General features: G+C 44.6%; 1 protein-coding gene across 6 annotated transcripts in view; it reads right to left on the bottom strand.

Annotated features, from left to right (window-relative positions):
* Nucleotides 1-27,214, bottom strand: part of Ddx31 (DEAD-box helicase 31) — a 64,814-nt gene that overhangs the window by 25,248 nt on the left and 12,352 nt on the right. For 4 of the 6 annotated variants that reach the window (XR_013108466.1, XR_004606206.2, XM_034495994.2 and 1 more), the window contains 10 exons: nt 25,278-25,322; nt 23,786-23,827; nt 22,839-22,903; nt 20,483-20,602; nt 20,244-20,350; nt 19,243-19,451; nt 18,438-18,614; nt 15,469-15,528; nt 5,434-5,484; nt 3,817-3,956 (listed from right to left, as the gene is read on the bottom strand). Coding sequence is in view for 4 of the 6 variants with exons in the window: in XM_034495994.2 (XP_034351885.1) it covers nt 3,817-3,956; nt 5,434-5,484; nt 15,469-15,528; nt 18,438-18,614; nt 19,243-19,451; nt 20,244-20,350; nt 20,483-20,602; nt 22,839-22,903; nt 23,786-23,827; nt 25,278-25,322 (1,016 nt within the window). In the remaining 2 variants the exon portion in view is untranslated. The remainder of the gene's footprint in view (nt 1-3,816; nt 3,957-5,433; nt 5,485-15,468; nt 15,529-18,437; nt 18,615-19,242; nt 19,452-20,243; nt 20,351-20,482; nt 20,603-22,838; nt 22,904-23,785; nt 23,828-25,277; nt 25,323-27,214) is intronic. The other 2 variants (XM_076928358.1, XM_034495996.2) reach the window with 2 other exon arrangements.

The raw sequence follows: 27,214 nt of genomic DNA, 5'->3' as shown, positions 1-27,214 counted from the left end.
TATCCCAAACCGTAGTTACCAACACAGTAGGCTTATTTTTTGACATAATACTTGGACTTGAACGGGCAAGAATACTATTTCACACAGGCTGCTGTGCAAGGTCCTTAACTACTGGACAAGGACCGCAGTAACAGTGGTATGTGTCCTAGCTCTGGGCACAGCTCCTCTGTTCTTTCTCTACTATAGAAAATTTTTGATGCTCTGGTCTCTAAACCATTCAAGGATGAAGACCAAATGATCTCCTAAGACCTGCAGCCACAAGCAAACCGCTGAAGACAGGAATCAAAACAAGGGAGCATTACTGGCCTCTGAGAAGAGTCTGGTGACTTCAAGGTCATGACTCTAGAACTGGGGAGCAACACAGAAGCACGAGAGACAGGAGATGTGAGAGGCTGAGCTCATCTTCCAGAGGAAAGGGAAGGAGACCTCCAGGGGAGAGAAACAGATCATGAAAAGACAAATGGTTTTGTTGTATATTTTCTTTCTGTTTTTTGAAAATGTTAAGAGCAAATTAAGCCACTTATAGAAACCTCCTTTGTGTGAAGACAATTCTCCCTAATGGTTACTGTGACAATGCTGTGAATGAAACTGCTACATCTGACAGCTACTCACCTGAGACCTGTTAACTCTCCTGAGCCCCAAGGCCAGCCCCACCCCTGAGCATCCACAGACTCATGCAGGAAAGAGGTCACTACGGCAGGGAGAGGCAGCTGCAGGAGAGGAGGGCTGGGAAAACAGAAGAAAAGGGCAGGCCACTCCTTCCCCTAGAAGCACTCTCTCTGGCTCCCAACCTGTGAGGGACAAAGACATATATGGTGGCTGACTCTGAGGATGGGACAGATGTACTTGTCCCATGTGACTCCTACGTGTCATCTTTGGGGGCAGGCAGAGATAAATACACTAATAGAAAATAAATTGTGAAGTGGTGTTTGGTGGCTCACAGCTACAATTACAGCATGTGGGGGCTAAAGCAAAAGGACTGACACCAGCCTGAGGCTAGCTTAGGCCATGCAGTGAGTTTAAGGCCAGCCTAGGATACAGAGTAAGAACCCGTCTCAAAAAAGTTAAACAAAACAACAAGAAACAATTCTGAGAGTGCAATTTTAAAAAGAGGGGGAAAAGTGTGATTAAGAGCTAGGGATAGAAAAAGTAATTAAACAACCATCAAACCAATTCAGCCCCAGAAAAGAAAGATGTCTTTGCCAGTACAGGAAGGCTATCAGCCAACAGGAATGGCAAAGACCTGCAGTCACTAAGTTTGAAGGTCTTCTTTCTAACCTGAGGCAGTGCTTCTGAGAAACAAAGCAGATCTACCACGATTAGTTCAGTCCTATGGACAGATCTGAATAGTTCTGTCTTGCTAGGAAAAGACAAGAATAACTACATCCAAGTATGTTCTGACAAAGCTTCTACATTTTAAAAAAAACCAGCAATGACTTTCTTAGCAACACACCGAAGCAGGAAAGAAGTAGCACCATAAGCAAGTGGAAAGGACAGAGAAACAAAGCTCTGAGCACTCAGATGGAGGAGGCGGCAGCCCAGGGCACCTGTCTCTCGCCTATATGCTAGAGTGGATTGAGAGGAGAGCTGTGCATTTCCCACACAAGATCACATACCCTCTCCTCCACTGCCTTTTTCTTTTAATGATTAATGTTCCCTTTAATTTAAAAAAAATGTCCTGGGCTATTTCTGTCTATTGCATATAATATAGTAACTTTTAAAAAAGTTTTAAAATTCTTATTTATTTACTTATTGATTATTACTTAAGACAGTGTATCATGTAGATCAGGCTGGCCTTGAACTAACTAGCTGATGGCCTTGAACTTCTGATCCTCCCAAGTACTGTGAATCCAGGCCTGTACCAGTCCTCTCAATTCTCACTGCACTTGGGATAGAGACGAGGGATTCGTGCTGTTAGCAAGCACTCGACCAACGAGGCTCCAACGTTGTCCAGTTCCAGCTCCAGCAATGCAATCTTTCTCATCAGAACTTATTTTAGTTTGTATTTAAGTCAAGGAAACAGTTTGGACATTGGTATCGAGAGAATTGCTACGTGGACTGTGACAGAGTGAACAGGCCTCCAGAGCACCTGAGCAGGCAATGGAAAGGGGTGAATGAACAGACCCTGCAGGGCTAGACTAGGAGCCTAAGGAGCTAGGGGATGATGGGCTGCTGTGGGGCATGCTGGTATTTCTTTCCCATGACTACACTGCTAGGCCCTCAGCACAGGATGCTGAAGATGCTTTCTACTCGTGCATAGATTGTGGACTGGAGAGCATTACAGTGCTACATTGCTCCCTCTGGTGAGAATCATCAAGGAAAACTGAGAACTAGCTTCAGCAACAGGCTTCCAACTCAATTTGCCAGGACTCCCCAAGAACACCAGCCTAGGAAAAGGGCGGCCCAGGCGCTGATCACTACAAGGAGCACCATAAGCCCCAGACTGGAGGGCTCTGAATCCAGCTGGACACATCACCAGAGAGGAGAGATGACAAATGACCTGACCAATATGGGGCCTCATGAGAGAGAGCAAACAAGTGCATCATGGAACAAAACCATTCTCCTCCTTGACAGACTGTTAAGATGAGGAACAAGGCAAAGAGAAAGAGAATCCAAGCTACCTTCATTTAGGCCCACTTGAATGACAAACCAGGAATAGACGTCCATTCTTCACATCAGAGGTGGCTGTTGCACTCTGTCTCAGCCCACAAATGCCCACACCAACAACCCTGAAAGAGTTCTGGGAAATCTCACTAGACAGAGAGCGCTGCCTGCAGTGAAATGGTAAGAGTTGGTGGGACAGCCAGACACAGCTTTGCAAGTCTGCAGTCAGACGTGCTGGAAATCTTCACACCAGGTCCCCAGCAGTGTTTACAACTTTGTAAAGGAGAAGAAAAATGTCATTGGAGTTTCATGTTTTACATAAAATGTATGGCTGGTCAAAGAGGAAAAGACAGGGAATCCCTGCACTCAGCAGCTCCACAGAGACATACAGACACATGCACACTACATAGCATCAGTGTTCAGCAACAACCGAGCAGCCAACAAGACTTCTGGGCTTGGCAGGCATCATGTCCCAGCATCTTGGGCAGACACATGGCTCTTCCAGGGCTTCCAAACAGACCTGTATCCACCATTCCACCATGTCTGAGTAGAAGAAACTCTTAAAAGTAGACCTGTGTCAGACACTACATGCCTTTACCAGCTCACGGCCAAAGCCTGTGACTTCAGGAATCAGAGAATTTATGGAAGGCATAACAAGTCCTTGTAAGTGGCCCAGGCCGACAACTATTTCCATGTGAGCTTCCCAAAAGGGAGTGCGGCCAGTTATCTGACAATACTACACACAAGATGGAAGCTGGGCAATCTTGGCTGCAGCTATGCAGACAGTGCCTTGTTCCGACTACTCTGAGGATCCCTTTCCTTCCTGAATGAAAAAAAGGTTGTGTGCTTAGCAAAAACATTCTTACTTCTATAAAGACAAATCAGCACTGAAGCTGTTAAGATGCTAACCACAAGGATGAAAATTGAGAATGAAGAGGCTTCTGAGAAGCTGGTGTTAAGGGCATGCCTCCTACTGAAAAGCTGAAGAGCCAGGGGCACAGACACCCTGTAAGTTACTGGCACTGCAATGAGAACTGCCAGGTATGAAGGGTACTGAGGGTTTCAGGTTTTGCCATTGGCTATTCTGGAACTCATTTAGGGATCACAAGGGTTAATGGCTCTTCAGCAGCTTACAAGGCCCATCCACTCAAAAAGCGACAGAATGTTAATTATGTGAAATCTGCTGAAACCCCTTTCAGGTTTCTGACTCACTTGATTTTGTGAAAAGCCAACGAGTTGACATATTCTGCCTCTGAAGGAGCCAAAATGAGCAGGCTGTTCCCATGACAGCCAATCCGGGCAGTTCTTCCGACACGGTGAATGTACTCTGCAGGTGAAGACGGAGCACTGTACTGAAAAGGACAACGCAAATGAAGGCATTCATAGATCAAGGGACTGCCACTAACAGAAGAGCACCACCCCTCACCTGCCTGCAGGTACCGGGCTGTGGGCTAAGGCTACTCTAACACATTTGGAACCTATCGTTATTCAACCTGAAACTGATGGCTTCACTGGAACAAGGCTCTTCCTTTTCCAGTTTGCATCTTTTCACTAAGGTGACTGTGCAAGGTGAAACGTAAATTTCTCCAGGACGACCACATGACCTTGGCCTACTTCCTTGGTAGACATAGCAGCTGGGAGGCAGCACCAGTGGACAAGAGGTTCAAGAATGAAGGCCACCAACCACTGTGCTGGCAGAGTCCACCTCTGCTGCTGGTCCAGGGGCAGGCCAACCACCTCACTGGTGGGGATGTAGACAGTGCAGGTTTCTGCTATGGGGAGTATATTCCTGACTCAGGGAAAGGGCAAGTTCACATTCAAGAGAACAGGCAGGCATCTTGTTATCTTTGGCAGTAACCCTGTCACCATTACAGTTAAATGATTCCTTCCTTCCTTCCTTCCTTCCTTCCTTCCTTCCTTCCTTCCTTCCTTCCCTTCCTCCCTCCCTCCCTTCCTTTCTTTTTCTTTGCTGCTACACAAATCAAAGACTAGCAGTCCAAGGTGAAGATATTATATGAAAGGCCAGTCATTTTAAATTTGTCAATATTCACAGTATGAGACTTCCCATAATCAAATCAGAATCTGCCCCCGGCACACTAAAATCACCCCTGACTTCCCATCTCCCACTGGTTTTGTGACCAGCAGGAAAGAGACACAATACTTCTAGTCCCAACATGATCACTTATGACGAGCAGATCAAGATCAGATTTTCTAGCCTAAGACAAGCAAGAAATGCCAGAAAATGTGAATAAACCATGAGTCACGTAAACAGGGCACATGTCCCCTGGCCCCCACAGACAGGCTTAAAAATACCATTCTGCAGACTAATGAAAGAAAAAAAAAAAAAAACTCAAACAACAACAAAAAAAACCCAAATGAAACCCACTAGACTATAGCGCTAACACCTTTACCCTCCGGCAAAGTGTCTAAGGCAGGAGGTATGTGTAAGATGCTGTCAGGACCTTAATTGCTCCCTGCAGGTCAATGTACATGGACACAGCTCTCAGGACAGCTGAGCCATTTCCTTCTGGACACAATGAGGCCTCCCGGGGACCTGGGTAACTCCTGTTATTTTCAGACCCCGGAAACTTTGGTTTGTGACATGAATTAGTCTGGAAGCAGAAGAGCTTGGCGCCCTCCCTCTCCTGAGACGCTGTCCTGGCTGTTCTGCACTGCTGCAGAGGGGCTGGGCTAAGGAAAGATGTCAGAACTGTCGAGATATGGCTGCTTGCTGTCTGGTTACCAGGGCAACACCCAAGAGGGTGATAATGATCATCCAATGCATCTTCTCATGCTCATACACTCACACCTCAGTGACTACAAGATTACCTGAACAATCCAGGTGACTTGTGGGAGGTCCAAGCCTCGAGATGCAACATCCTTTAAAACAAAGAGAATATGGGTTATAATTTAAAACTGAGTTTCTCTACCCCTTTTTTGGAGACAAAATTACTGCTCTGTGGTCCTTGAACTTTGTAACCCAGGCTGGCCTTGAAGTTAAGGCAATTTTCCTGCCTTTGCCTTATCAATGTGTATTACTACTCCTGGCTGAATATCTGAACTTTTAATGCTTAGTAATACAAATTCTAAAGACAGACAGCTAGACGCACACGCACGCACACACCACAAGACATGCACTCAGGATTCAGCAACTCATCTACAACTTTAGATGATTCCATCTAAATTGAATTCCATCTATCATTAAAAACCAGGAGCTAGCAAGACGGCTCAGAGGGTAAAAGCTCCTGCCATCATGCTTGACAACCTGAATGTGATCCTTAAAGCCCACGTGATAGAAATAGAGGACCAATTCCCACACGCTGCCCTTTGACTTCCACACATGTACCAGGCAAAGCAACCCACCCATACCATACCCAATGCATAAATATAAAAAATTCGGACCTACGGTGAGTTAGACAAGATTCTTTCATAACTCATAACACAATGTGCAGGTCAGCCCAAGGCCTTAAATTGCAGCTGACACTACATCATGTAAGAATTCTGAAATCTTGGACAGCTTCGATGGCATACACCTATAATCCCAATACTTGGGAGACTAGAGGAAGGAGGATCAGGAACTGAAGATTATTTTCAGCTACACAGCAAGTGTGAGCCCAGCCTGGACTGTAAGAGACCATGTTTAAAACACACAAACAACCATCCCTCAAATAAAAGTAAAAAGCCACTTAGGATAATGTGCCATGGACTGCTACTCCAGCCCTTCAATACCAGCAATGCCAGGAAACAACAGTCAGACAGCATGCTGGCATGCTTCTGGAACACCCCTCCTCAAGGCACTCACTTGTAAAAGTGGTGAGCTGCAGTGTTTACTGAGGATTCTGCCTGTTGGGTTTAGAGCAGGAAGGATTAAGTAATTTGCAGTCATTTCTGGGAGTTAGGATTAGGATACATTCCAAACCTGCACATCACTTCAAAGACTTGACTAGACAGCTAGGAAGTCATAAAAGGGATAGAGATTTATTTTCCCTTTCAACTGGTCACCATCCAAAGAGCTAAAGTTCTTAGCTCTCTGGTTTTCTGCCATTCTGGCAGAGCAGATGGAAGCACCCAGTCTGTAGCAGTAATGTACGCTCAGCTTTCACATTTAAGTCCAGCAACCAGTGCAACAGTCCAGCATTGAGCGTTTTACTTACAGTACCTCAATTAATCCTTATTCAAAAAAGTATTCTGTGTATTTAATTAGGGGGTACATGCCTCTGCACATGTGTGGAGGTCAGAAGACGGCCTGAAGTATTGGTCCTCTCCTCATACTGCATGGTTCCTAGGACTGAAATCATATGGTCAGGTGCAACGGCAAGTTCCTTTACCTGCTGCACCATCTCACCAACCTATCTTACCTGACCTTAAAAACAGCTATCATCGCCATTCATCAGGATATAAAAAAACAAGGTTTGCAGCCTAGGATACAACTATGTGGGAACCTCAGGAACAGCCTACTTCATCTGCCTCATTTGTCCACAGTACATTGTACTATGCAGGAGATGCTGGGTGGGAATGCAGAGCTGAACACTCACAGCAGGGAGTCTGGTGAGACTAGAAAAGCACATTTGCACTGGCCCCCTAGAAAGCAGCCTCACTTCTACAGAGACGCTGGCAAAAGGCAATACCAGGTAAGCGGAAGCTATTCCTTCAGCAGTGTCTACAAAGAAACAGACTGAACAAAAGATAGAAAGAGAAGAAAATTCTACTAACTTGGAGAATGTTTAAGAGACCTTTGTGTATGTATAAAATGCTTTTGTATAAGAAACATAAGCATACTTGTTTATATTAAAAAAAAAAATCACTGTTCTTTTTAGTTACCTTCAGGGAGAGGAGACCAGGAGAAAGATTGCTCAAAGACACAGAGTGGACACTAGAGTGTCTGGTGTGAAGGATGGTAATCAGCTCTTATGTAGTAAGAATCAGTGTGGCCTATGATACCTCTTGCCAAAAACTAAAGCCTAGAAGCCAAATCTAATCAACTGTCTAGAACCAATTATTAATTATAGAAATACAGAAGACAGGAACATGCTAAACAACTCCAACAAGATAGCCCTCAAAATGAGACCCTAAATGAGCTTAGTAGGAAAAGCACTTGGCCAGCAAGCACAATGACCTGAGTTTGAATACCCAAACCCCACACAAAACCAGGCACAGTACTGCCTGAGTATAAGCCCAATGATTAAATAAAAGCAGAAAAATCCATGGAAGCTATGGGCCAGTCAGCATACACAGTAGGAAACAACAAAGGGGACTTGTCTCAAATAAGGTAGGACTGACTGAAGCTGTCCTCTAACCCCATACATGGGCAAAATCATGCCCACATTTGCACACATACAGGGGAATAAGAAACAAGTGATCTGATTTTCATAGCCCAAAAAATCTGGGGTGGGGGTATCTATGAGAAATAATGATAAAAATTTTTTTCATTAATTAGATGGATGAATACTCCAAAGGAGGCTCAAAACTGCCAACAGTTATGTGTGGTGGCTCACACCTATAATTCCATAATCCCAGTGTTCAGAGGCAGAGAGAGGCAGGATCGTGACATTGAGCTAAAATCCAGCCTCATGTACACAGTTTCAGGCTAGCCAGGGCCACATGGTGACATCTTGTCTCACATAACAAAAAGTACTTGATTTTCAGACAGAGAAATTCAAGGTGGTTCTTCCTTTTCTGTTTGCATTTTCTTATGGTGTTTGCTTTGTTTTAGAGAATAGGTATTATCATTTTCCCAGAAATTTTGATACTGAAGACTTTAAAACTCCAGAAAAGTGAGTGTCCATCTCTTCTGTAACCCATCACCTGCTAATCCTTAACACATTTGTTTTCTCCTTCCATCTGAACACACAGACACAGAAGACATAGACAGAGTTGAGCGAATGTGAAATACACACATACACAGACTTTAATTGTCTAAAGCCACTTGCAAATGTCATGACATTTCAGTCTGCAATACTTTAGCAAGGACTCCCAAGTCAAACAGTTCTCTTCCATTAGCCATCATATGCGACTCCAAGAGAATGAGAAACACTGTTTTCTCATCAACAGTAAGTGGCAAATTTCTCCACCCAAACTGAGATGACTTGTATGAATGCTTTGCTTTCCAGTCCAGAGGTGAGCAATGAACACAGTCCTTCGTCAAGTTATAGACTTCCTTAATCTGGAATGGTGCCAATAGTGATTTGAATGAAAATGGCCCCTAAAGACTCAAAATAATATTGAGGCATCGTATTGGAGCTATGGCCTTGTTGAACAAAGTATGTCACTAGTGGGGATGGGGGGACTTTGAGGTTTTAGAAGCTCAAGCCAGGCCCAGTGTCACTCTCTTCTTACTGCCTAATTATCCAGATGTAGACCTGTCAGCTACTTCTCTAGCACCATATCAGCCTGCACGCTGTCATGCTTCCTGCCACGATGATAACAAACTTAAATCTCTGAACGGTAAGCCAGGCCCAGTTAACTGTTTTCCTTTATAAGAGTTGTCATGGTCATGGTCTCTCTTCACAGCTATAGAACATTGACTAACACAGTACCCCTGCTTTCCACTGACTTTTAAGTTTTAAATTTTTTATGTGTATGTGTGTGGGCATGAATATATGTTTATGTATTCCATGTGCATACAGGTACAGTGGAGATGAGAAGAGAGTGTAGGATCCCCTGGAACTAGAGTTACAGGTGGTTGTGAATCATTGATGGGGCTCTAGGAATCAAACCCAGGTTCTCCGTAAGAGTAGCAGGTGCTCCTAACTGCTGCACCAGTTCCTGTTTAGTTTTGGATGCTGCCCAAGAAACATCCCAAACTTCAAGTATTCCTACTTGCTTTCCACATGGTAAGGCTCAGGCAGGATTCTGGCACGAATGGTACCATTGGGGTGTTATGGACTACATATGGCCCCAAGACATTGGGAAGTCTACTAGCTGAACATGGGAAATACTTAATCGTGGGAGTAAGTGGTGCCTACCAGTTCTTTCTACTGCTAAGGGACATAACTTGGAAGTTAGATTTTAAAGTCATGATAATGTCATTCCTCTAAACACTTCATCCAAGGACCTCAGTTCTATGTATGTTCCTTGTCTGTATCAACTGCTGTCTGTATTAACTGTAACCCTGTCTCAGGGAAGAAAACAAAACCAGCTTCCCCTATCATCTTTTTAAAGTAAGGATTTTATCAGTTGTATAGGCTCAGGCCTTTACTACAAGCACTCAAGAGACAGAGGCAGGCAGATCTCTATGAGTTTGAGGCCAGCTTGGTTTAGAACAGCAAATTTCAGGCTAATGAGCGCTACATAATGAAACCCTGTCCAAAAAAAAAAAAAAAAAGTCAAAACAATGACTAAAAGAATCTGGACAAACAAGTCCCTCTGAAGTTTCTGTAAGAAGCAAGGACAGGACTGAACAAGAGACCTGAGCAGGACGGGGCTGCATCGATAAGTGTGTAAGTAGGGCGGAAGTTTATGCCATCAGCCCAAAATCCTTCAGGAGCCTGAAGCTGGTGCTGTGGAGCTCAGGATCTAGAATACGTTTCAGAATGCAGTCTAGAATGCTCTCTACCCACAGGGAGCAGGAGAGGCTCTCAGTAGAACTTGCTGCTAATGTTTAGGAAGACCGATGGTTCTTCAGTCTGGTAAGCGCTCTGATGAGCTTTCAGTACACGGTTGTGGGGACACAAAGGTGTGCTACTTGAGCTTTACAGACAGGCTTGGAGAAAAGCTTAATGCTTTGCTACCTGGGATAGACATAGAAAAACCTCAGCAGCATCTAGATGAAACTGAGGCTGGAAAGGCTATGCCTGGCTGTCACAAGCTCCACCCCACATAGTAAGCTTAGTAAATTCAACCAGGAGAGAGATTAAACTCCTTAGCAGGACTGAAGATACAGCTTAGTGATGCAGCACTTGCCTGGTGTGTGTGAGGCCTTGGGTGAGTTTCCCAGCACCACAGAACAACCCAAACCAACAACTGATAGAGGGACGCTTACTGAACCCAAATGTGCTGAAGGACACGTGCAGCCCTAGGCACTGCTGTGGCGATTTTGTCATCTACCACTACCTTTTCTACTTCAGCCAGCTACCTACCTCATCTCTGACCGTCTTGCTAAGGAGCCCAGGCTGAACTTGAACTCCATTCCTCCCATCTCAGCTTCTCAAGCTAGGGCTGTTGGCATGTGTCACCTCAGGCCATTTCTTTTGTTGGGTAGAGCTTGTGCAAATATCCAAGCACTTCTACCTAGGTTTAATCCAGACACTTTCTGCATCCCCTGCGCAGGTGGAGGGAAGGAACCAGACCAGGTCCACACCAGGGAGGACTGGTACCAGCATGGCAGCAGTGGGAGCCAGTCACCCTGGGAGGCCAGTCAGCCCACTGCACCAAGCCACCTACCTGTACTATGGCTAAGAACTGCCTTGTTAATGAAGGACAAAAGAGACAGAGTATACAGGAACCACTCTAGAACTGGAACCCAAGTGTGCTGCTGCATAATGAAGAAATGGTGGCAAGTGTAACTCTCCCTAACACTCCGTGCTCGGCCCTGGGCAGGCACCAGAGACAAACCAACAATGGACCATCTCCCAGGAAGGTGTTAGCTACCTACACTACATCAACAGAAAATTGACTTGCTGGAAAGCCCTCAGTTCCGTCCTCTCAGCTCTCGGAGCTTAAGCCTAATCACAGCCTCATTTTATTCCTTTAACCTAATTAGGGCAAAAGAATCACTAAAGTCAGCTCTGAAAGACATTTACCAACGAAGCCTTGAAGGCCCTGGGCTTGACAACTGGCAGCCTCCATGAGACCCAGGAGTACAGATGGAAGGCAGCTTGCTCAGGTGCCAGCCTGTCAGTTGGATTAAAATGACTCATTTATTTACCCAAGAACCTCACAAAGTGCTTTTACTAACAGGGAGAGGGAGCCTGCCATCTCTCTGAGAAGGGACGCACAGACTCGCCTCTGACGCCTTCCTGGCCTGCCAAAAGTCATTATTGCCATGTGTGGAAAGCCATCAGCAGGGTACAGGCCCCCGTTGTCCAGGTGACAGATTGGGCTGCGTAATCAGAGGAGGAAGGGGAGAGTGCAGAAGCTGTCAGAGGCGAGAGATCTTGGCTGGAGCCGCCAAAAAACTGGCAACATGAGTTAGCGTGACTGAGTAAACAGCAAACAGTCTCCAAATGATCCTTCCATTAGCAGAGAAGAAACAGTGCTAAGGATAAACTTCCCATGAAAAGCACAACCAGAGAAAGACAAGAACCACACTCATGCGGGGCACTGAACCCAGTCCCGGACACGTACAGTCCTTGCTCCTTTGTCTCTTGGCTGCTGTCACAGTAAATTCCCTAGGAGGAGAGGAAATTAAGAACTGCAGATAACAGTGTACTGCAGTCAGAAAACAAAGCAAAAGCAATGAGCCAGTGGAGGGGCAGCACAGCTAACTCACTTGTATCTTTTAAGTATGAAACCTACCCAGTGGACATCTGTAGTCCATCTATCCTAGCTGTTTTTAACCAACAGATTCAGGAATCAGAAGCTTCTCCTTTCTGAGGAGGGCACTGCATCCCACTCATCCGGGGGCAACCAAGGAGAACAAATATGCTAGGAAAAACCCAGGCGCCCACCTTAAAACTAGAGGGGACTCTGGAATTTCATTTTGTGGTCACCCGGTGGCATTTTCCTGCATGGAACTAAAGACAGTACTTCCTCCTGCCTTGGCTCTGAGCAATCAATGAACCAGCAGAAAAAAAAATGCTCTGTAAATCAATCAAAATCCTGAGCCTAATTCCTTTGAATTCTCAATCCTATTTAAAACCAACCAACCAACCAACCAAAAAACCAGGCCTTTAAGTTTCAACATGCTGTCTAGTCCTTACTCTTTGCCTCATTCATGTTTTGAGACAGACAGGGTGTTTTGAGGTCTAGGTTTGGATCTTCCTGCTTCTGCTTCCCCAATCCTGGAATTACAGGGAGGAATTACCAACACATCCCCTATCCTCCTCAGTGAAGACTTCTCTTGTACACAGCAAGTTTCTGTCCCATTGCCCTTTAGTTCCGCATGCCTACGCCTCACCATAGCCCTACACTATTAAACAGCCAGTCGACAAGAGCCCTAATACGGATCTGGTCCTGGGAAAACCTCATGAAATTACAAAGGTCCTAACTTGTAAGACGAGTATAATTAAGACAAACACACATCTTACATACCCTTAACTGTTACTAGCAGGAAGAAAAAATGCAGTAGAGAAACTTGTAAACAGTAAGGAACACTGTGTAGTTAGACCAAAGACTCCATATTTTCATAAAGACATCCACCCAGTCTTCTCTAGCCTTATTAAAAGAATCTAGGGTGGTTAGTTAAAGGCTTGGTATAAAGGGGGAAATCCCCACACAATTAACAACATGATTTATCGAGAGAAACCAGCTCTCCATCTGCCTCGTGCTGACATGGCCCTCATTCCTCATTAACACCACGGAGTCTCCTGGAGTGTTCAGATAGCCTGGCAAGCAACAGGCTGCTTATAAGGAGTCAGAGTGACATTATCTCCCCAGCCTGAGTATCATCTATCCCGGTATGGCTCACTCACCCTATGGCTCACAGACACAGTACTGAGAGAAAGCAAACAAATATAACAGTAGCAGCAGGAACACAGAGGGACACAGCACCTATCACCATGGAACCTGGGCTGCATCCTGGCTCAGAGGTGAGTCCTACTCAGTTTCATAGTCTCTGCAGCACTGAGAAAAATTGAGACCACAGTATGCACGCTGGAATCAATCTGAACAAGCCAACCACCATGACCGAAGAGTTGAGGAAACTAGATATGGACAAGAGTTTGCTTCACTCATGGTGGGCAGGAGCTAAACGCTCTGTGCTTTGCCATGACAATGGCTAGATGACATCAACTGCCTACAGGCAGCAGCCAGACAGAACAGGAAGTGAGCACATGCTTCTGACTCCAGCTTTTGACCTTCAGAAAATGTGATCTTTTTCTCCAAGTAGAGCTTCTAAAACACTCAGCTTCAGATACCTGGACTTTCTGAAATGTAAAGATCCCCAGTGTCTGGAAAGCATATTTTTTACATACAGAGGTCTCCAAACCAAACCACATGGTAAATCTAGGCTATTCAGACTCCTTACTCCCATTCTAGCATAAAGGCTCCTACTGCTTTGTGTTTCAATAGAGACAATGTTTAAGTGCACTTTTAAAGACGTAGTCTTCATAAGTACATTAAACCACAGCTCTGTCTTTTACAAACAGGCTGGTCTCACCAGTAAGCCTTGAAGGTCTATCTACCCACTTAGCTCCTGCATAAATACCATGGGGCCTACGATGCTCCTCTCTGTGTTGTCACTGGGACAGAACTGAAGATAAACAGCCCTGTCTTCTTGAAGCTTAGGATCCTGCACATGACATCTGTAACAGGTGTGAACATCAAAGACATAGACTACACAACAAGTGCCTAATGAGAAGAAACTGGAGCTCTAAGTGGAAGCTAGCTAATCTATTCTAGGCAGGAAAAGGAGTACAAAGAAGGGCAGTGAGAGCTCCAGAACACTCCTATTGGTGGTAAGGGCTACTGGACATTTCCTTTCTAAGTACCATGTTTGAATTTAATCTTTGCTTCAGAAAAGTTGTTTGCTCCTTGGCAAGGAGGCATAGGTCTCCTTGGGAGGCAAATGGTTTAAGGGAAATTAAACAACGTGTATAGGTCTGAAGAAATGTGTGCAGGGTCACTTTGCCATAGACATAAGAAAATGGCGTTGGGGTGAGGTTTCTGGGTAGGCCTTATAGTAGATGGAAGTTCTCGATCGCATGCGCACACACACGCACACACACACACGCACACACACACACACACACACACACACACACACAAACTGTTTCTGAAGGAAAACAGACTCTAATACTTTTGAATCAAACATGGAGTAGGAGTTCCTTAAAAATAACTGCAGTAGACGAGGCATTCAGACGGCTAAATGTCACTGTTCCCACCCAGCACTAGCTCGCAAGATTTACTAAGTTCACAGTACCTTACTATATATACAGGAGTTTCTCCAATAGCCATTTGTGAGTTATGTCACTCAAATGGCATAGGAGAAGGTATTTTAATCTTGGGAGGGAGTAAGTAACAGCTAAGGAAAAGTGGATGCCTAGGGAACAGGAAGTGGGGAACATGGAGGGCATGTGTTTTCAATCTCAAAACAGCATTAGAGATGCACAGTAAGAAGGTGAGGTACGTGCTGGAGGCCACAAGTCAGCACTGCAGACTGAGGCAAATGAACTGGCCTGAAGCTCCTAAGACAATGATAGTTTTAAACTAGAACAGACAGAACCCATCCCAGTGCCAATGATAATCTCAGACAAGAGCAGACAGACAGAACCTGCCAAGCACTGTGACTTTTCTTTAAGAAGGTTAGCAAGCACAGGCACCTTGTTGTGCAAAGACTTTCTCAGCTCCAATTACTCCCAATAGCTGTAATTTACAAGTTTTTGGTTGATAAATTCACACCTTTTCAGACTAACAGCTGTCACTATTAGTGAGCAAACCGCCAAGTCTTCTCAACAGTGGAAGCCAGTACCATGTGGCACAGCCAGGTGGCAATCCAGAGGTGCAGAGAAACCAGATTCACCAAGAGGCCCAGGTGTGCCAACTATCCAAAAGGTTGGACACAGGACAAACTATCTGAGGATCAGAAGTCACAGATACCTCTGGGCATGGTTGCGTACACCTGGAAGCCCAGCACTCAGAGGGCAGAGGCAGGAGGATCTCTGTGTGGCCAGCCAGGATTACATAGTAAGACCCTGTCTTAAATAACAACAAAATACTGCCATTGTAGTCAAGGAACCGACCCTGACAGAGTGGAATAACACTTACCGTGCAGAGTAGGACTCCAGTTCCAGAATGGGAGAACTCATGAAACACGGATGTTCTTTCCTGCAGAAATAGGAAAAGCCAGAGAAATTCTTGAGATAAATGCTAGCAAGGCAGGTTTATTTATTTAGGTTTTTCGAGACAGGGTTTCTCTGTGTAGCCCTGGCTGTCCTGGAACTCACTCTATAGACCAGGCTGGCCTCGAACTCAGAAATCCTCCTGCCTCTGCCTCCCAAGTGCTGGGATTAAAGGCGTGTGCCACCACCACCCGGCAGCAAGGCAGGTTTAAATACTAACTTTTTTTCTGGTACAGAATGGTTCAAGTCTTCAAAGCCCAAAGAGGTTGAGCAGTGAAGAGGAAGGCAGTGGCTTCTTCACATCTCCTGAGATGTACTTGTCTGACTGAACTGAGACAGGTAAAGCAGCAGGGCCTTGTGAGCAGCACATTTCAATAAGCCAGTATCAATGGGGTATTGCCTAAGATGTAATTCATTCATAAATACCAGCACCAGCAAAGAAGCATTATTAAAGGAACAGTAGTTGGAGAGTCTAAAAATTTCCCTAATTGTGTCTAGTTTTTAAATCTAGAAATTATGCAACCCTAAGTGAATAAACTAGGTACACAAATCATTTACTGTTAGTATATCATGTAAATATCTATCTGACTGTCTAGAGGCAGGGTTTCTCTGTGTAGCTCAGGCTACCCTGGAACTCAGTCTATAGACCAGGCTGTCCTTGAACTCAGAGCTCCACCTGCTTCTGCCTTCTGAGTGCTGGGATTACAGCTGTGCCTCAGCACCACCTTTTAGCTGCTTTGCTATGCCCATGGGGTCACAAACACGATGGATGCCTCACTGTAACATGCCTTCATCATGTACCAGTCAAACAGAAGCATCTCTGCCAATAAAAATCCTAATAGCACAACATCTCATGGAGCTCAACAGGACTTAGCCAATCAGCTGCAACATTATTTCATGACCAGTGTCTTGTCACTAGGTGAGCTTCTCTTTAAAAAGTCCCTGTACTCACCAATGACTCCTTTAGTTAAATTGTAAAAAGAAATATGTGATGGCGGTGGTGGGTGAATCCTGAGGGTTCATCAGGAAGTCTTGATCGCATGCCAAGTGGCCTAGATCACACTGAAGCACAACCTGAGATCTGGCTTTATCTACTTTCTATCAGCAGATAGACACAAGGCTGAAAAGATGGCTCCCTGTGAGCACTGGCACAGTCCCAAGTACTATGGTGAACACTTCCAGTCATTTGTGGGTGTACTCTGTCCTATGGCTGCAAGCACACCTCACTCAGGGCATTCAGGGACACAACAGCAGCCAACTTTCACCAGGGGCTTTTCAAGTCTTAATGTAAGTACTCCTACTTAAAAAACTCACTGTCTAAGCTATTACATTTTGCCAAAGAAGCCTTCTATGATTTTCTCTCAAGTGTGAGTCTGCAGTCATTGACACCACTGCAAAAGTAGCTTCCCACCCTTCACAGTCAGTCAGGGGGAGCATGGATCACGAACATCCACATGGCCTCCAGCATGTGTCATGGACTACAGCATGCTCTCTGGTGCCAGCACAGGCCATGGACATCAACATGGCCTCTGGGCCACAGACACCAATATGAACACCAGCAGCAGCCCTGCCAATGGACATCAACATACCTTCAGGTGGTAGCACAGATCACTGACATTCATCTGGCTTTCGGTGGGCCACAGATATCAACATGGCCTTCTTCGGGAAAAAGCGTTATATTCTTATCTCAAGTCAGAGAGCCAGAAGACATGCAGTCTGTCCCAGAAGGCATACCATGTAGGACTTTCCACATCACATGAGATGGACAGTCTAATAGCATTTAACTATGAATCTTTCATGATCTACTAAAACCCATTCTGACTTTTAGGTTCATAAGCTCCTCATTGTTCTAGGTCACCTCCCAAGGAATGCCTCTGGGAAGCAAGGGTCCAAAGAATTAAAAACCAAGTTTAAAACAAACCTCCAAACCACACATATTACTCAAGAAAAAAAAAAAAAAAAAAAAAAAAACCAAGTGACTCAACCAACTGGGGAGCTGAAAGCATTAACAGGAATCTAACAAAGGCCAGAATATTCTGTGACTTCTATATATCTGGTGGCAAAGAAGCAAAAAAGTCCATGAGTGACCTTCAACAAGGTCACTTGTAGGCTCCATTTAAAAACAAAACCATAAGGGAATGGACCTGTTTCCAATCACCTCAGACCTCCGGTATATTTTTTAGCTCTTAACATAACAAGGCTACCTTTACTTGCAACTTTCTGATTATCTAAGATGCCTGGAAACCTCCTCACAAAATGGCTTCTACTTCAAGTCTTAAGTGGAAGGTGTCTCTCAGAACTCCCTACGGTAGCCTTGGTAAGAGCCTAGGAGTGAGGCTTACATGGGACATCTAAATGCAAAAAAGGGTATTCTTCTTCAGGAAGCTCACTCTGCAGAGGAAGAACAGGGACCAAAGCCTTTTGGTGTGCAGTACCCTCTCCCAGCCCCAAGTGCTCAGAGTGCGAGGCTGTGTCTTGTTGACAATGACAGCCGCCGCGCTCAGCAGTACCATATGGGATCCACAATTTAGCTCCATTAATGCTCTTAATTTGAAGACATCAAGTCCTAATTACACACTGGGTACTAAAAAGGCAAAAGCCTTCCCTGGTGCCAGCTACTTAGTGCTACTCAGTTGCCGTAACAGCTGGCTCAAGTAGATGCAGGCCAAGCCGGCCTGTGAGCTCTCTCAGGTGGAAGAGGCAACTCCAGAGCGGAGTCCAAGGAACAATGGACTCCCTCACCACATCTACCAGCAGTTCCCTGCTTTGCCTGTCTTTTTTTTTTTTTTTTTTTTTTTTTTCTATTTTGTCCTGGGCCAGGAGAGGCCAGAATAGTGCACTAGGACTTTCTAGCGACCAGGTTCATGGCATGTGGGGTGGGGAGGGCCGGCTCACCTCCTGCTCCATGTTGCCATGCAGCCGAAGGCATTTCAGTGGCCAGGAAGCAGATGGCAGCTGCTCTGAAGTAGGGGTCCCTGAGTGGCGAAGCAGGGTGTGAAGGAAGAGGTTGTAGTGGAACTCCACCAGCTCACAACTTGAGAAAAAGACAATCATCTTCTGGTCCTTCTCAAACTACACAAACACAAAGGGAAAGCAAGCATAAGCATAGATACCCTCAAAATGAGCATGTCAGTCTCTAAGGTACATGTGCTGGCCCTGATGCAGAAACATGGAGACACAGCTTTTAATTAGTACAAAATACCAACACTGAATTCTATCCTACTAAGGAGACAGAAAGGAAAATGACAAGAGCTCCAAGTTCAAAAGGAAACAACGTCCTTTAGGGTGAGCTGTCCCACACATGTTGGCCTGTCACCATCAGTGACCTTGGCCACAGTCCTAGTCTGCAGTGACATCCCAGAGTCACCTCATGGATCTGGGAAGCAAATACACTAGGTCTAGGAGAGTGCATGAAGCAGCTCATTCCTGAATGCTTGTCATCTGTGACACTCCCCCAGTGTTAGCCCCAAAAGGCAGATGCTTGGGTTCTTCACCACTGACTTGGGATTCATAGTCATGCATGCAAGCACACACGCAGACATGCACATGCAGACACGCATGCACTCACTCACCCTTGCACTCAGAACAAACAATAGCTCCTTCCCTTCTTGTCTTGGTCCCTTAATGCAAAGTGGTGTTTACCTGGCACAAATGAAGACCTACTTCCCTAGGTTGGTCCAGATCCAAGCCACACTCCTACCTTGCACTTCTGCAGGATGAAGGCTGCAAGGCAGACAAGGCGCAGCTTGCTGGGAACCAACACCACATGCTGGTCGAGACTCTCTGGAATGGCAAAGCTGTCCAGCTGGGTATTAGCAACCTCCTTAGGATTGGGCTGGTCCCAGCTTTTGTCCAGGACAGAGATACTGACTGGATTGTGCAAACTGATATCAGCTAGCCGTGTTACACCTTAGATACAATGAGAAGGACAAAAAAGGATGGTCACACATACATCCCCAGAGCACACGTTCTTTAGGAAAAGTCCAACCCTAATCTGCCCCCCTGCCACGTTGGTGGGGTAATGCACGGCCCAGTGCCCACAATGCTAGCATTTTCTATGTTTTCATCAGGTGTCTGTACCTCACTGTACCAAAGGTTCTCTGCTCACCACAAAAAACTCACAACAAAACAGTTCCATAGACTTCTTGGCCACAGGCCTTCTCAGAATCTTTACTGAACTCACGACTACCATAACCCAAAAGACTGAAGTCAAAGAACAGTCCTCAAATTTAGCTGACCACAGAATCCCTTTTCTGAAGATTATCTCTCAAGAGTAATGTTTCTTAGTAACACTTTAAAAGTCACACAAATAGCACCTAACTACTGTCACCTTATTGTGGCCTAGATAATCAAATAAACTACACACAGCCATGAAAGCACTGGGGGAACTGGTGAAGTAGTTCTGTTTTCTAAGCCTTAGTTTCCCATCTGCGAAACAGCTGAGAATCTCTTGCAATGAATGGTAGAGGAGTCAGAATATGGACTCTTAATGAAAATGGCGATGACCACATTAAAACTAGTGCTAAGGAGAGGGCAAAGCCAAGCCAAGTGCTGCCATCGGCCTTTCATGCACCCTGGTGTATGGACCAGACCATGGGGGTACACAGGACCCCCTGGGTATGCAGGACAGTGGGGAAAGACTGTACCTTCTCCCTAAGAGGGGCACCCACTGCCTCAGCCCACAATTCCTTCTCAGCTCACCTTCTGTGAGTGTCGCTGATAGGAGGACATTCTGCCGTTTCTGACACTCAGAATTTACAGCATTCAGAATCACTGTGATGTCCTTTTCAAAACCCAAATCCAAGATCCTAAAGGTATAAGAGAAGGACTTTATCCCACGGAAAGAGGAAATCTGATACTACCAGACCATAGATTTGTCCTGGAGACAGCAGGACAGACAGTCCTCTTTCCACTTTCCCTGCTTGCTAGACTAGGCTCACCTGTCTGCTTCATCCACAATCAGCCACTGTATTCGGTTAAAGTGAATGTTCTTTGTGGATTTTATATGATCCACTAGACGGCCAGGAGTTGAGATAAGGATATTTATGCCTTTACGGAGTCTGTTTAAATCATATATCATAAAAGAAAGTATGTCAAACAGTGTAGCAACAAAAACCACAAGAAACAGGCAAAGGAGACAGTCATTTTGTGTCCAGCAAAACTGCCACAGCCTCAAGTCAAAAGGACAAACAGGTGAGATTTCACTCTTTTGTGTGTAGAACTGCTAAGTCCTAAAGATACATGGAATTATAACCCTTACTTTGAAAGGAGTTTTTAAGCATATAACCCAATGCTTTCTGTGTGACTCACAGATTCATTCTAAAACATTCTGAATAGACAGACATCTAGCCATTCCCTTTCTTCTTTTTAAATATTAATTTCTACCCCAAGATATGGGTTTTCTGTGCTTTTTCTGTGTAGTCTTGGCTGTCCTAGAACTCCCTCTGTAGACCAGGCTGGCCACAAACTCACAGAGATCTACCTGCCTCTGCCTCCTGAGTGCTGGGATTAAAGGCATACACCTCTACTGCCTGGTAAAAGATCTACTTTTAAAAGATTTATATATACTATAATTTTTAGGGATATGTATATGTGTCAATGTGAGTATATGCCACATGAGTGCAAGTACCACAAAGGCCAGAAGAAGCTCTTGAGCTGGAGTTACAGGCAGTCTATGAGCCGCCCAGTGTGGCACTGGGGACTGAACTCTGGTCCTCTGAAGACCAAGTGCTCTTGATTGTTCTCCAGCCCCTTGCTTTGTGTATGTGTATGTGAACACTTGGGTGCTCAAGGAGCCCAGAGGGAGTGGTGAATCCCTTTGATCTGAAGTCACAGGTGTAAGCCACCTACTGTGAGTGCTGAATTCAAAGTCTGCAGTAAATACTCTTCTGACACATCTTTCCAGCTTCCTAACCAGATCTTTAAGGCTTCTGTGCCAGAGAACCAGGTGATTTCAGACACAGATGATAGATTCTAACTGTTAGGACATACAGTCTTTTAGTTAGGATATATTCTAGCTGTCAGCACACACATTCTAGCTATTAAGACACACAGCCTAGCCATTAGGACACACACGTGTAAGATGGTTTCTCATATTGAGCCCTCTGGGTCACTGCCATAAAATGACCCTAACTTTGCCTCATAGATGATATAGACTAAAGCTTACCTCTTTTTGAAATTATTCTTGGATAACTTGATAGTATATACAATGTATCTTGGTCACACCCACCCCCCACTCTCCATTCCATTGCCCCTGGGAACTAGCATATCCCTCAGGTCCACATTAACTTTCTTATTGTCCAAACCACACAGTCCCATTACTCTATAGAAGACAGAGCACAGTTTTACTTGGATAGGTTCTCTTGTTTTCAGTCAAGTGGGGCAACATGCCTATGCTTTGGCAATGGAATTAAAAACAGAGTATATAAACATACATGCACCTCCACATGGAGACTCGATGACAAATTTTGTCACTTCTAGTAAGAAATTATCGTGCAGTGGCTGAAGCTCCCACAATCCAAAGCTATGGAGGTATCCTTGCAAGGGGAAGCCTCCACAAGAACAGAAAAAGATGAAGGAGCAGGCCCTGGACCCTACGGCTGTTCTTTATAGCTAAATCTAACCTGACTAATGGTTTTCAGCGTTAAGCTTGATGTTCACTCTCAACTTGCAGATGACTCAAAGAACCATGTACTGACTCAAGAGCCATTTACCTACCTGTCTGACAACTGGTAAGTGACCAGCTCCAATGCAGAGCTGTAAATCAATGCACTAAAAACTTTCTAAGCATTAAGGAAGTTACCACCCTGTTTTGTTATTGCTGTTATTGATTCTGTAAACAGTGTCTTATGTAGCCCAGGCTAGTCTTAAACTCAGTATATTGCTGAGTGAGCCTTGAAATTCCTGATCTCCAGTCTTAGCCTCCCAAGTACTAGAATTACAGATGCAGGCCACAGGTCTACCTATTGCCTTGTTTTTATACATCTAAATAGCAAAACCACAAACTCCCAACATACATCAAAGGGAGTCAGTCACATGAAGGGGTGTGTACCAAAGAGGCCCGTGGGGTACCCATTGGGGGGTGGGGTTAAGCACGTCACAGTATTGTCATTAACCACATGAAGGGAATTGTGACAAACAGTACTGTCTAAAGGTGACTGTTGACCTGGTCTGCCTCTGTATGTGGAGACCAAGAGGCATAGTAGCAGAGGAGGCTTTCTCACACTTTAAAGAACCAAGTGTTACTGGACAAGACAAGGCAGGCTCCAAGAGTTAAATAAACCCACTTCCTCCTACCTAGCTTTTTCCGATTTCCTCTTCTCTCCGCCCATCAACACTCCAGGAACAATCCAGGTGAATGGCTATATAAAAATACAAGGCCACAATCAACATATAGCCACTTCCCTAGAAGCTGAGCTGATCCTAAGTTCCTGCCAAAAGCCAGTCTGCAGCAGGGATCAGTCAGTATTTACAGGATGTGAGGAGTTTCTGTGCAGATGCAATCTGGTGGTACCCAGGTGTCTAGTGTTATTACCTGCAGTCTTGACTAGAGCTATACAACAGGACAGGACAAACGTGAGCTTGTAAAATGATCTAAGTAGCTAGCTCCTCTGCCTTTCCTCACGGCATCCAAATAAAAAATGTTTCAGTTAACTTTACTGCCTTGCAGGCAGGGTGGGGATTAAACCTAAGCAACACACCCCCACTCACTGCTGGGTCACAGAGAGGAAAAATAAATCCCTGGCCAACTTCTGTTTGTGCTGAACTTTGGCTCTGCTATCTTCTCTTCCAACCCCCCCCCCCTTAAAAGTTCTTGATGCTTTCCACTAGGTTTCCTGAGGACTGCACATTCAAGTCACTGCCTGTGGCTTGCTACAAACCAGGGTGAGCTAACAATGACACTTAACTACTAGCACCTACCAGCAAGAGTTATTAGCTGCTGGTGGTAGCAAATACCTTTAATCTTGGTACTCAGGAAACAGAGGCAGGCTGAAGAGTTCCAGGGTAGCCTGGTCTACATAGTGACTTCCAGGACAGCCAAGGCTACACAGAGAAAACCCTGTCTCAAAAAACCAAAAAGGTCTGCCAGTGAACCCTACCAACTGCTCTTAGGGAGACCAGAAGCACACTGGGAACAGGAGACTGGAACCATTCCCACTTTCCTAACAACATAGACTGTGCCACATGGCTCAGTCCCTTACAATGTCAGAAGGGAGACAACACTGACACACAGCTTGTCTTACCTTAAGTAGCTTCTGAACAGTGTCAAAGCTTTGCAGAGCCAACTGTAAGTATGAAAAGTTGAAGACAGTGAGCAGGGCCCCTTGCTTCCTTTTTCCATTTTTAAAGAAAAGACTGTCTGAACTGATCAGGGTGTAACCCTGGACCTCAAGGCTTAGGACAATAAACCCAACACAGAGAATCCACCCTGAAATTACCCTCTTCTTAAACCGGTTTGGAATTTGCCAGCTTAGGAAATAAGGGTTAGATATATAAAAAGTAGTGTTCTGTGCTCCCTCTGCTGGCTCAGATTCCCAAAGTGTCACACAGAGAACTTCAGTACAGGGTTGGAAGAAAATAAAACGGAGTCAGCTCAGTCTTGGCTCTCCACAGAAAGAAAGAGTAATGAGCATCAAAGGGAGAATACAGCAGCGGCCTGACAGGCACTGGGGAACTTGGCTGTGCCTTAAGATGCAGATGGTCGTTCCTAAGTTTACAAAACAAAGCCCAGTGGATACAGGAATAGTGAAATAAATCTAGGTGGCAACCACTAAACAGCATCAAAACACCCTACAGAATCGTGTCCAAAGTTATGTGCTGTCCCCACAATCTTTAGCATTCTAGGGAAGTGACAGGTTTGCTGCTGAAAACATTTCAATGTGCCTCCCTGCCTGTGTTCCTCCCAGGACAGAGCAGAGACAGGATAAAGAGAGCAGGCTGTCTGAAAGGCTGACCAGAGGGGCTGGACAGAGCTCAGCAGTCAAGAGCACTGGCTGCTCTTACAGAGGACCACGTTCAGTTCTCAGCACTCACATGGCAGCTCACAATTGTTTCTAACTTCAGTTCTGGGGATCTGGCACCCTCTTCTGGTCTCCATGGGCACTGTGTGTGTGTGTGTGTGTATATACACACACACACACACACACACACACACACATATATATATGGTTCACAGACATACACGTAGGCAAAACACTCAAACACATAAAATAAAAATAAATCTTAAAAGAAAACAAAGTCAGAGACAAAGAAAGAAAGCTAAGCTGTCTGGAAATTTCCATTTTCCTGAAAGTTCTTTGAGGACGTACCACCCAGATCTGACATTTTACTTCCGTGAAGAAGAGGTTAACCAGCAACAGTAGCTTTGTTTAACAACAACAACAACAACAACAACAACAAGAAGGTTCATTTTAAAAACCAAATGTTTTCAGTCACTTTCTTTAAAATACTTGAAGCATAAACATGCAATTCTTCTAATCATCTTGAAGGATTAGCATTCTAAGTATTGTTAGTGCTTTATTAGATAATGAAGAAATGTTTTCTCATACCTAGCCCATAATTTTCAAAGAGCACTTAAACTGTCCTCCTTAACAAAAATCAGCAGGATGGTTCCTAAGAAGGCATGTGAAGAAAAGTGGTGCAGTGATTTGTTTGCAGGGAAGAAAGTAGAGAAAGTGCTTCAAGTCAACAGGCCAAAAGTGCATACAAACTTCACCCTACAAGCACGCTGCTTACCTCTCTGGTGGGCACTAGGACCAAAGCATAGGGTCCATCACTGCGCTGTTGATAGAAAAAAGAAATACCAATGAGTAGCGGACCAGATACAGGCTAAGGTAGGAGGGTCGGAAGGTTTTTAGTTTGAGGCAAGCTTGAGCTATATGAGATCTTGTCTTTAAAATATATATATATAAAATGAATCCCATGAGGACAAATGGAGGTTAGGCTGAGACAGATACAATCTACAGGTGCTCAGCTGAAAACATCAGAAGCTTTTCTATGGAAGAAAGAGAAGAGACAAGAATGGCCATTACACCTATGATGACAAACTATAGTATCAAAAGTCCTGCCCCACTCAGTCAAACATATGAAGAAATATGTACTGAACTGGAAAATGGAAGACAAAATTATAATCACAAGGATATGGTGTTATTTTATCTTAGATGGGGGAAACTATAACAGAATCTATAAGGTATTTCAGTAGAGTAGCTGAATGTATAATAAAAAAATATAAAAAATCAATAGCCAACCATGGCTGGAGAGATAACTCAGTGGTTAAGAGCACTGGCTGCTCTTCCATAGGACCAGGATTCAGTTCCTAGCATCTATATGATGGCTCACAACTGTCTACAACTCTAGTTTCAGGGGATCCAACACTCTCTTCTGACTTCTACAGACAATGCACACATGTGATACACAAGCATACATACAAACAAAACATACACAAAACAAAACCAACAAAAAACAATAGCCAGTCAGGCATGATGGAGCGCAAGGCAGAGGCAGGTCGTGTCTGTGATTGTGAGGCCACTCTGGTCACTACAGTGAGTTCCAGACCATCCAGAACTACATAGCAAGACCCTGTTTCAAAAATCACAACAATAACAAGCCGGAGCAGTAGTGCAGTGAGCAGGAGAGCAATTCACTGAACCCCATGGACTCCAAGCACAGTAGGATTACATAACATGATGCTAGATTCAGAAAAAGAAGGAAAACAACCAAAATTCAATGGCCTACTAGTATAAAACATTAGAAGATGTAATGAAAAGAAAAACTTCACACTTATAATGGCAACAGCAACAACAAAAGATACAAATATATAAAAATATGTGAAGGGATATATATGTAATAAGGAATTCCTTATATATATAAAGAACGATGGCTCATGTTTACAATCCCAGCACTTAGGAGGCTGAGGAGGGGGATCCTGAGTCTGTCATAGACCTAGACCACACAGGAAAAAACTTTCAAAAAAAGAAAAAAAGAGAAAGGACTTTACATAAAAAGGTGATGAGGAAGTTATTCTATGTGAAGAACAGCTACAACACACCCAAGGGGCATAATTTTTTTTAAAGGAAATATGTATCCTCTCCTTGGAGCAGATTCAGTATCACAGTGACTGCTCCCTAAATGAGTTCAAACTGTGAGGCAGTCCTACCAAATGCTCCAGGAATGTGGCGCACAAGAGCAGGACCACACAGACAGTTCCAAGCTAAGTTTGCACCTTTAAAAGCTGTAAGACACATTTATGAGACAATACTCCACATGAAGTGACTTAAAGCTGTAGCAGTCATAAAGCAGCACCGCACACAGAGGCTACAAGAGTTAGGCTACTGGGGTTTGGAACAGAATCAAATACAGAAAGACTTTAAGCAGCCGAGTGCCGACGGGCCGTGACCAGATACCACACTGCTGGTAGGCATGCACAGTAGTAAAACCCCCAAGACATCAATGTTGGCACTGGCTATTAACACAAACCTACAAATCCCACTTCCAGGAATTACTCCTACACAACCACATGTGTGTAAAGGAGCTGGAGAATATTTCACAGATATTGTAACTGTTGTTTGCAGCATAATACTGGACATAATGTCTGAATGCCACTTGCCAGTATGGGCATGGCTCATTAATTTATGACACACACAAAATGAAAGGCAAATGGAGGAGCAGGGTCG

This window comes from Arvicanthis niloticus, chromosome 2, assembly GCF_011762505.2.
Source record: "Arvicanthis niloticus isolate mArvNil1 chromosome 2, mArvNil1.pat.X, whole genome shotgun sequence".
NCBI classification, from domain to species: Eukaryota; Metazoa; Chordata; class Mammalia; order Rodentia; family Muridae; genus Arvicanthis; species Arvicanthis niloticus.
Note: the sequence above shows the minus strand (reverse complement) of the source record. Positions and strands in the feature narration are given on the sequence as shown.